Source organism: Taeniopygia guttata, chromosome 18 (assembly GCF_048771995.1).
Source record: "Taeniopygia guttata chromosome 18, bTaeGut7.mat, whole genome shotgun sequence".
Lineage (NCBI taxonomy): Eukaryota > Metazoa > Chordata > Aves > Passeriformes > Estrildidae > Taeniopygia > Taeniopygia guttata.
The window spans coordinates 2290160-2300783 of NC_133043.1; the positions used below are offsets into that span (position 1 = coordinate 2290160).

The following is a 10624-nucleotide window of genomic DNA, read 5'->3' on the forward strand; positions in this document are numbered from 1 at the left end:
GCTCTGTGTGTGCCTTCCTGTGGGCTGTGGGGACTGGGGACACTGGACATGTGTGGACTATGCTCCCAAGCACCCCAGGGATGCTCCCAAGCCACAGCCATGGATGGGGAGCTGAGTCACCTGGCAGGGATGGGCTGCTCCAGAAAACAGCCCCACTGCCTGCCCCACTGTCTGCCCCCCAGCCCAGCAGCCCTGCTGCCCTGCTGCATGCTCCAGGGTGCTGCACAAGTGAGGACGGCAGACATGCAGCAGCAGCCGCTGCAGCACTGCCAGCCGGGGCTCCAGCTCCCCCAGCACGCGCTTTCCTTTGGCCGCTAATCAGCTCTGCCCTCTCGCTGCCAGGAGCCCTTAATTAAATCATTTGGCTCTGCCCGCGGCAGCCCCGCTCTCCCGGTGGCTGGCCCAGGCCGTGGCCGGCTAACTGCGAGAGCAGCGGTGGGTGTGGGGCTGCAATGCCCCTGTGCCGACAGGCCGGGCTGGCTGCGGCGGGCTCACAGGGCGGCCTAAGAGGCTTGTGCTGCGCACATGAGCGCTAAACCCGGATGCCGCAGCTTTGGGCACCACAATCGCCTGGTGTGTGGGGATTATTCCGGTGCTGCTCCCCGGCTGGGGTCACTCTGACCGAGGGGTGGCGGCGGGACGGACAGCCGCCCTGCCGTGACCCCCACCGCCCACGAACCCGGCCGTGGGCTCTGCTCATCGCCCATCACTCCGCCGCACCTGGCCCCGAGCAGGGGACGGTTCCGGTTGTTAAGTCCCGTACGCAGCCAGCACAGGGGACGCGCTGACAGGACCCGGCAGTCCCACGCAGCAGCCCCGGGCGGGCGGCCGCCCCCTCGGTAGATCCCAGCCGGGGCAGCACCGCCCGCCCCGCGCTGACACCCCCGGTCCCGTCGGGAGCCGCGCTGTCTGCGGGGCTGCCATGGCACGGCCAAAGAAGCAACGGCCCAGGCCACGCACAGCTTGGCTCCGGCAGCAGAGCCCAGCCCGGCACAGTAATTTTCCTCTGTTTACTCGGCAACTTGCTGTCTGCCCTGGCCGAGCGGACCCGGCGCCGCAGAGCCAGAGCAGCGGCAGCAGTGGGGACGGAGCAGCAGAGACAGGGAACAGAGGGTCTGGGCCGCGGGGCTCGGGACTGTGGGGCAGTGGCAGCAGCACCGTGGGGCTGTGAGAACACAGGGACTGTGGCAGAATGGGCGAGGGGAGGGGAGCACAGTGCTGGGGGGTCTGCCCAGGCCCCCAGGTGCAGGGATGGGGACAGGAATAGAGAGAGGGACAGGGATTACTCTGCTAAACCACGGCGCTAGTGCGGCCCAGGCAGCCTCCGCGGAGCCAACGGCCCTACAGCCGCTGCCGTCACTGCGGCCTTCCTGACAAGGTAATTTTGCCTAATTGAGGCAAATTGCTGGAGCACCAAGCAGTTTCTGGGAAGGTAAATATGGTCAGGCTGTACCCTGTGCCTGTTGCTCCAGCGTTGCTGTAGCAACACCCCACTGTGGACCCCCAACCCCTCTGGGGCCAGGCTGGCCCCCAGACCTTGCCCAGCAAGGGTGGCCCTATATGTGCCACACAATGATAGGGACTCTTCAGGGACCTCAAGCCAGCCGCAGCTCATGGGTGTGCTGTGGAAATGTCCTGTGTCCCCTGGTGCTGAGGGGCAGCTCCCAGCACTGCCCCATGTCCCACAAACCCCCAACAGCCCCAAGGAGGGACGGTGTCTGCCAGTGCCCAGAAGCCCCATGCAAGCACACAATGTCTGCCTGCACCAGCACGTCCTACAGTACCAGTGCCAGCCAGGTGTGTCCCAGAGCTGGGCACTGTCTTGCTGCAGGACTGAATCTGCAGCCCTGTGCCTTGGTCACCTCCAACTCCCACCGAGCCACATGCTCTGGCCAGCAGCTTCCCAATAACCATGGTAACTACAGCCCCCTCAGGTCGGCTGGGTCAGGAGGCAACACCACTCCTGGGACCTCCCTAGAAGTGGGGCTGGCCCCGGCCCAAGGACACAGCTCCCATCACTGCAGAGCTGTTGGAACGACACCCCTGCCTGCCTCGGCCTGGCACTGCCAGCAGTGCTGTCACCCCTGCCCATCCTGCCAGCACGCAGGGGCATCCCCACCCCAAGGAACAGCTCAGGCAGCACAGCCTGCACACGTGTGCACACGTGCACCACACCCACACAGGTACATCACACCCACACACACCCCCACACCACACACACACAGGTACACCACACACACACCCCCACAGCACACACACACCCCCACAGGTACACCACACACACACCCCCACAGCACACACACACAGGTACACCACACACACACCCCCACAGCACACACACACAGGTACACCACACACACAGGTACACACACACACACACGTGTGCAGACACACATACACATGCACAAGTGTGCACACACACATATACACACACATGTACATGCACGTGTGCACACACATACATGTACACACAAACACATGTGCACACACATGTACACATACACCTGTGTACACATCTACTCACATATACACACACATGTACACATGTGTGCACACACATACTCACGTGTGCACACACATACTCACGTGTGCACACACACAGGCAGGCACTGCTCTCGGCTGCCCGATGGGAGCTGCTTGTTCCTGGTATCCAGAGGGATGAAGGCGCTGACAGCAGCCTGGCCAGACCTGCAGGATGGTTTGGGTGGGAAGGGACCTTTAAATGTCCCCTGGCCCAGTCCCAACAGCGAGCAGGGACACCTGCACCAGACCAGGTTGCTCAGAGCCCTGTTCAGCCTGGCACCAAGTCTTTCCAGGGATGGAAACTGCCTTTCCTGGCAGCCCATGCCAGTACCTCACTGCCCTAAGCAGAAAGACTCTGCGGACACCACAGCACAGCCATGGCGCCAGTCCCTCCCTGGCTGTGGAGTTCGTTCCAAGGCATGGAGTGGGGCTGAGGCAGTTCCTCACCCCCAAACAGGTGGCCTGGGCTGTGTCCCCAGCCAGTGTCAGGATGGTGGGCAATGCCCCCACCCCAGCACAGCCAGGCACTCCTAGGTGTGGCGCCTCATAGGAAAATTCCCACTTTATCAAGGGAATTGAGCACCACAAATTGGTCTCCTAAGTCGATTCTGCCTGCTGCCAGGCCTCTTCCCCACCACCTAATTTGATGACAAACACGTTCCTCTCCTCCTCCCACCCTTTAATCTAATGAAGAGCACTGTGTCCAAGGCACAGGGAAATAAACCCTGATGAGGTCGATTTTTATAGGTAAACAGCCTGATTTCTCTGGCCTGTGGCCTCACTCCTCACACCCCTACCACTCACCACCTCCCCCTACCGCCTCACCATCCTTGCCCTGCAATTTGGCATCAGTCTTTATAAAAATCACCTGCTTATAGAATGTTTTTTGTACATTTCATTAGAGCTTGAGCACCTGCTTAGCCTCTGGCTTTACTGTGCCCGAGCAGAGAGGAAAACAAGGCAGAGGCTGGTGGGGCTGCAGTGGGGCCCCCATGCCCAGGGACATGTGGGGGTCCTACACACCTGGGATGGCCTCAGATGGGTGCCCAGACAGGGGGGCACTGCTGGGCTCCATGGCAGCTGAACAGCAGCCTGTCTGGACACAGGACACAGCTCTGGACATGCTAAGGGCTTTGAGCCAGGGCAGCCCCAGCCTGTCAGGCTCCCTGAACACAGCACAGGACCCATCCCGCCAAAGAAGTCAAAGGAGAGGGGCTGTGACAGTAACAACCATCATTCTCTGTCCCCCACTGCCCACAGCTGCCTGTCCCTTCCTGCCCGCAGCTACAGGGATGTGGGGCCTGGGGTGGCTCGGGAGGCAATAGGGACTGAGTTCCCATCTTGCTGTGCCAGAACCAACAGCACCAACAGCAATGTTTTGGTGATGGGAGGTAAAGAGGGTCGTGGCAAGTGTCACGATGCACTCAAGCAGAAATTCAAGCAATGCTAAGTATAGCCTAAATGCCATTAAAGCAGGAGAGGGAAGAGGATACGAGGGTATTAATAGTCTCAACATTTAAATCCTGGGTGCAGTGACAGCTCCCGGGATGCTGGCTGCCCGGAGCGCTGCCCGACCAAGGGCACTGAGCCACCAACACGCAGCACCTGCCCGCAGGGAAATCAACAGCCCCAGCAAGTGCAAGGCCAGGGCCCTTTTGCGAAAAACAAACACAGCCCCTGCTCTCTGCCCCTTGTCCACGCCCCAGAACTGGGCCAGGCTGCAGCACCACACCAAGGCAGCCCCAAAAGGACACCAGCATTTATTTACAACACTCCTCAAGTGACATACCACAGTAAGGAAAGGGTACAGTACAACTCAAGGACTCAACAAAGGAAAGGAATTGGCAGCCCCAAGTCCCTGTAGCCCTCCCCACAGCCACTGGTACTGGGCAGGCCTGGCAGCCCCATCCCCGCCAGCTCGGAGCACAGGCAGGCAGGGGGCTGCCACCCTTCCCCATGGAGCAGCCCAGCAGCTCGGGTGGGCAAAGTTGACACAGTCACTCTCTCTGGCTCAGGCAAGGATGCAGGAACCATCCACACAGTGCCAGGAGCAAGTGGCTTAAGGAAGCGCCCCTGGCGTGGTTCCACCACCTTCAGCCACCCAGGGCAAGCTGAGGGGCCAGGTCTCTTCTAGGGGTTGCCCATCTGGAAAATGGTGTTAGTACAAAACTGCAGCGTTGCCAGGGCAAGGAGCTCCCGAGCCTTGCTCTGTGCAGCCCCATGGCTGCTCCCATGGCCACTGTCTCCTGTGGGGCTGCAGGTGGCCCAGGTCCCTCTGAGCACCCCTCAGAAGCCTGGGGCAGGTGATGACACTCCACCTCTCCATCTGTAGGGAAAGGAACACCTTCCCCTCCAGCACCACAGGGACCAGGTCTGATCTAAGCAGGCAGAAAATGTGGCCTCAGATGTAGCCCACGTGCTCTGGCAGCAAGCAGCCCAGGAAGCAACTTGCTGCTGCAGTGGAACTGGGAGGAGCCTGGCTATGGTCTCCCAGCCCTCAGCTGCACAGTAGGGCTGGACAGGGGTTGCCCCTGTGTCTGGAGGCACAGGAATAGACTCAAATGTGCCACCTGCCCTCGGCCAGCCCCAGCAGCGGTGGAGCTCCAGTGCACAAGGGAAAGCGAGACCCCATGCTGCCTGATCCAACAGCGCATCTGCCTCGGCCCTGCCCAGCCTAGCACACAGGGCAGCGACAGGAGGGGAACAGGGGATCAGGGTGCTCAGCATGAAGTGGGGAAGAGCAGTTTGAGGCCAGAAAAAGCTATGAGTGGGGGGCTGGAATCCTTTGCAACAGGCTCTGGGCAGTCTCAGTGAGGCCCTTAGCATCCTCGACCTCAGGCAGCTTCAGAGCCAGCCCCAGAGCTGACTGGCTCTACCATGGGCTTTTAGAAGGACAGACCAGAGGAAGAAATCAACACAAAATCTCGAATTAAATCTGCTTGAGGACCTCAGGAGAGCAGCCGACCTGCAGGGAGGACCCGCTTTAGGACTTCTTAGCATCCTGTGTGCTCCTCCTCTTCAGATCACCCAGGTCGACGGGTTTAAACGCTGCAAGGGAGACAGGAGAGACTTTGGGGGCAGAGGCAGCACAGCCCCCGCCCGGCGCGCGCAACCCCCGGGCCGACACACCGGCGCGGTGCCCCCGTCCCGCGCACCTTTCAGGCTGGGGTTCGGCATCTTCTCCACGTATTCCTCAACCAGGCCGCGCTCGGAGCCCATCTGGCTGCGCAGGTCGCGCTCCACGCACTGCCAGGCTGCGGGGACAGGGACAGCGCCAGGGGCCGCTCGCCTCGGCCGCCCCGAGCCTCCCGCGCCCCCACCCAGCGGCCGCCGCCCCGCTCACCCTCGTAGATGAAGCGCACGTTCTCCTCGTGGGCCGGCGTGAAGATCTCGCTGCCGGCGCCGGGGGAGCGCGGGCCGCCGCTCCGCTTTCCGTTGTACACCACCCGGGACACGGGGGAGCTGCAAGCGGAGCGCGGGGGGAAACTGAGCCGGGCCCGGGGCCGCGCTGGGCCCGGGGCCGGGCGGGGCTCACCTGGCCATGTTGTCAGCGGCGCTCGGCGGGGCCGGAAGGGGCTCGGCGGGGCCGCGGGAGGAAGGCGAGGCGCAGGGCCGGGACAGGCCGCGCGGCGCCCCCCGCCCGTCGCCGGGCAACGCGCGCCCCTCACCTGGGCCCTCCCGCCTGCGCCACCCGCACAGGCGAAAGCGCCGCAGCGCGCAGGCGCGGCCCCGCCCCCTCCGGGCAGCGGCCACACCCCCACGCCAGCCCTGCGCGCGGCGCTGGCCACGCCCCCGCCCCGCCAGGCCCCGCCCCCGGCCTGGCCCGGCCCCGCCCCCGGCCTGGCCCAACGGTACCGGAGACGGTACCGGAGACGGTACCGGAGACGGTACCGGAGACGGTACCGGAGACGGTACCGGAGACGGTACCGGAGACGGCACCGGAGACGGCACCGGAGACGGTGACCGAGATGCTTTATTGGAAAAGTACAAAGTGGTTCCCGATTCGCAGTACCGAGCGCTGCTGCCCGGCCGCCGCCCGGGCCCAGCCCAGGCGCAGCCCCGGCCCTTGGCAGGCGCAGCCCCCTTTTCGCCAATGCCCGGCTCAGCGCAGCGCGGTGGCTCCCAAGAGCTGCACCAGGTCCTCGTACTGGGGGTCGATGAGGTCCGACGGTTTCTCCCCGTCGTCGGTGGTGGCCTCCAGGCTGGCCCCGAGGGACAGGAGGTACCTGCAGGACGCGGAGCTGAGCCGGCACGGCCCGAGCAGCCCCGGGGGCAGCGGCGGCACCGGGAGCCCCCGAAGGAGCCGCACGGCCGCCGCTGCAGCGCGCTGCTGTCGATCCTCGGGCTGCGCAGCCCCACAGCCCTTACCTGGCTATGTCGGCGTAGCCGTCGCTGCACGCCATGTGCAGGGGCGTCCAGCCGTTCTCATCTCTCTGGTGGATGTCAGCGCCGTATTTCACCAGGAGCTTCACACAGTCCAGGTTTCCCGTCAGCACGGCTTCATGGAGGGCTGCCATGCCTGAAGGGAGAGAACTGTTAGCCCTGGACGGGGCAAGAGCTCTCCGTGCTGAATTCACGAGTTGTGCACAGCTCAGGAAAGGGGTGCAGGAACTGTCTTTCTCAGGGAGAGGATTGTGGGGAAAGAAACAAAGACTGAGAAAGCCAGAGGAGCTGCTGTGGGTTCCTATTGCCCTTCTGCAGCATAAATACCCTGTCTGGGATGGTGAAGCACCCATTGCCCCAGCTAGACAGGCCAGAGAGAGGGAAGTGGAACTGCCCCTTAGAGTCCTGGACAGGACTGACATGCACACATGAGAAGTGTCTCTGGCATTGTGCTCTGCCTGAGTTTCAGAAGCTCATCACTAACAAAGAATCAGTATGGACAGAAAGAAGCTCAGGGTCATTTGAACCTCTGTCTCCATGGCCTTGTGAGAGCAGAAGCTGAAGCCAAGCACAAGAAAAGGACAAATCTGGGCTCTGCATCAGTCTGTAGAGATCACAGCATTCCATTCCATTGCTGGTGAGGCTGTGCACACAGAACACAAAGCTTTCCCCGAGTCCCCAGAGTCAGACATACTAAAGGGAGCAGTGCCTGTGAGAAACAAGCAGAGCCAAGAGCAAATGCAGATCCCTCAGTCGGGGGAAAAGGCAGGAGCTGCGGGGTCCTGCCCAGAGCTCAGAGCCTGTGCTTGCTGCTGCCCTTTGAGGTCCCACCACACTGAAGGTGCTCAGTGGTGCCTTACAGGGACCCAGAGGCCAAGCTTCCTCTTTCTGCAGCATGTGCTGGCCGTGCTGTTGAGGGCAGATGTTGGGGACTCGGCTTGGGGCTCTCGGGCCCTGCTCTTGCTAGTGAGGGGCCTAGCTTGCTGCAGTCCTGCTGAAGGTGGCCCACAGCCCAGCTCGAGTGTCCCTCACAGCCCCACCAAGCTGTGCCGCTGCTCTCCCCAGCTCTGCCCACCAGCAGCACTTACCAGAAGGGTAGATGGTGTCCAGTGTCACCTTCCTGGCTCGTATGAACCTGCCCACCTGCTCCAGGTCCCCCTTCTTGATGTGGTCCTGAAAGACGACGTCGTTGGGGAAGTGCACGGTGCGCGAGGCCCTGAGCCGCGGCGTGTACCGGCGGTAGCGCAGCCCCAAGGGGCAATAGTCCCTCATGCTGACTGCAGCCTTCAGGCACAGCGGCGTGGGTGCTGCTCGGCACGTTGCCCAGCCCCTCGCTGGGCTGCCTCCTCTTCTGCCCGTCAGGGGCCCTCCTCGCTACGGATGTGTGCTGGCCCCGCAGCGCTGCTCTCCTGCCGTGCCCCCGCCCGTGTCCGTGCCCCCTTGCCACAGGGAAGTGGCAGCCACCGTGCCCTCCTGCACTCCCTGAGTCACATGCAGGAGGTGGCGCCTGGCATTTGCAGCTCACCTACAGGCCCTTGGCCCAGGACTGTTGATTCTCTGGGAGCACCACGTTATAAAGACTCCCTGGGCTATTTTGGGGACATGCAGCTCATGCTATTTGCCATGATGCTTCGTAATCGAGCCGCCCAGGCCTGCAGCCTCCCACTTTTGGGCAGAAGTTGGTGTCTCATCTTACCACCCACCTGTTGATGTGCCCCATCCAACGGGTCAAATCTACTCTTGCATGGGTAGCCCTTCAGGGGAGCCTGGAAGCAATTTCCCATCAACTCAAATCCTTCTGGGGGAAGGGGCACAGGCACAAGCAGCAACACAGGGAACTGGCTGCTCGTGTCCCAGTTGGCTAGTGCAGTGTGGGTGTGCCAGGGCCATGAGCACAAACACATTCAGAGCTGTCACCCTCCTGTTGCTGCAAGGGACAACCTAAAAGGAGCTGGAGGAGTTCCTAGCCCAGCACAGCTGTGACAGCACACAGCCCAGCAAGGAAGCACAACCTGAGTGTCAGATATCCCCTGTGCACTTGCGAGGACAGAGGTGCTGCTGGTGATCCCAAGACAGGCACAGAACCAGAAGCCTGAACTGCTGGTCCCTGGTGTTCCTTGTCCTCCTTGAGACAGGGAAGCAGCTGCTGCTGAGGGCAGGCTACTGCAAGCAGACTTAGAGGAACAGCAGAACAGCACCACCACCAGACAGCTTCTGCCTCTGATACTCTCCAGCTACACTGTCATGACCCAAAACAGAACCATCTGCCAGAGAGGAATCATTCAGGTCCACCATGGGTTTAAGCAACCACTGTTTTCTCCAATCAAAGTTTGGGCATGTCAGACACTGAAGCATTTTGTGCTCTGTCATGCTGATGGGGATTGTCCAGGTGGGTGTGTCAGAAAAAATCCCTGTGCTGCATTAAGAGTCAGGGGTTTCACTCTGCCCCTCCTGCCCCCTTGCCCTGACCCCAGCAGCACAGTCAGCCATGCACCTTACAACTCAACTCCTGCACTTGTTTATGTGCTGGCCAATGCACCGATCTCTTAGCCAAGCATCTGCTTGTGCTTAGATGAGCCTGAACATGGCACAGGGCATCCAAGCTCAGTGCTAGGGACAGAACACTTCCAGCCTGCTTTCTTGGAACAGCAATTAGGCATGTACATCAGGTGGCTGCTAAGCTCCTGCTCTGCCACAGGGAGCCTTGGGCTAGGAAAGGCATCTCCTCTAAGCTGAGCTCAGTGAGTCTCTGCCCAGGAAGAGGAGAGCCACTACAGAGCTCAGACTTGGTCACAGTTCAACTGGCTGTGCAAAATACACCTATTCAAGTCAAATTCTAGACATCATCTTTCAGTGGAACCTTACTAGTGAGATTCCCTTCCTCCCCACTCCAAAAGACAAAGCAGCGGTCACCAACCAGCCCAGGTCACCAGCACTGCTGGGTTTGTTGGGGTGCAGCAGTGGCCACTGCCTACCTTCAGTCAGGTGGGGGCATGGCCCTGGAGGGAGGCATCTTCAGAGGTCCTCCTCCATGTAACTGCAGGTTCTGGTCTCACACACACGTGTGGCTGCTGCTCTGACAGGCACAGCCCTTCCTGTTCCCATGGTCAGTGGGAGCCTGCTCAGCCCCAGCCCTGGTGCTGCTGTGCCCAAAGTTTGGGAGCACCACGGGCTCTGCTGGGGCACAGAAGGCTGGAGTGGGAGACAGACATAAGTGTTGTCCAACACCCCTGTTGCCACTGCTCCAGCACACATCCCACTCCTTGAGACACAGAGGTGCCCCCACTTGTCCTCTAGCCTTACCATGTCCCCCTGTGACATTTATAGCATATTTTATAACCAAAATACCTTCAGCAGCAAGCAGCAGGTTTGGAAATAGCAGCGTGGCTCACGGGGTCATGTGAGCCTGACTAGCAGAGCCACAGCAGCCCTGGCGTGCCCTGAGATTCACTGCTCCGGAGCAATGTCCCCTCAGCCCAGCCAGCTGGCCCAGGGGCTGCACAGTGTCAGAGCCAAACCACGGCCCGTTCACTCCTAACAGAGCACCCGCACAAGCCCATGGAACCCAGACAGGACATGAGCATTGGGATGTTATTTTCCTTTACTAATTGGAGAAAGTGACACACACCCCATTGCAGCAGTCCCTTGAGAATCATCCTACAACTCTGACCCCTCCTTCCAGGATACGTTCAAATTATGTTCAGACAAAGAGACATAA

The 10624-nt window shown here is 61.0% G+C and overlaps 1 protein-coding gene across 1 annotated transcript; it reads right to left on the reverse strand.

Moving 5' to 3' along the window:
• Positions 1-6478: 6478 nt before the first annotated feature.
• PPP1R27 (protein phosphatase 1 regulatory subunit 27) lies at positions 6479-8315 on the reverse strand. Its single transcript, XM_012574535.5, has 3 exons — positions 7995-8315; positions 6892-7042; positions 6479-6749 (listed from the first exon to the last, which is right to left on the reverse strand). The coding sequence occupies exons 1-3, from the start codon at positions 8176-8178 to the stop codon at positions 6626-6628; spliced, it is 459 nt and encodes a 152-aa protein (XP_012429989.2). The 5' UTR covers positions 8179-8315; the 3' UTR covers positions 6479-6625.
• Between the last annotated feature and the right edge of the window lie 2309 nt (positions 8316-10624).

What these genes read in the sequence shown, in the direction of transcription:
- PPP1R27 (XM_012574535.5), bottom strand. Translation starts at nt 8,178, where the DNA reads ATGAGGGACTATTGCCCCTTGGGGCTGCGCTACCGCCGGTACACGCCG. An exon ending in GGACACCATCTACCCTTCTG is followed by an intron (nt 7,043 to 7,994) that starts GTAAGTGCTGCT and finishes CTCTCCCTTCAG; the next exon opens with GCATGGCAGCCCTCCATGAA. An exon ending in GGCTACGCCGACATAGCCAG is followed by an intron (nt 6,750 to 6,891) that starts GTAAGGGCTGTG and finishes CGCGTCCTGCAG; the next exon opens with GTACCTCCTGTCCCTCGGGG.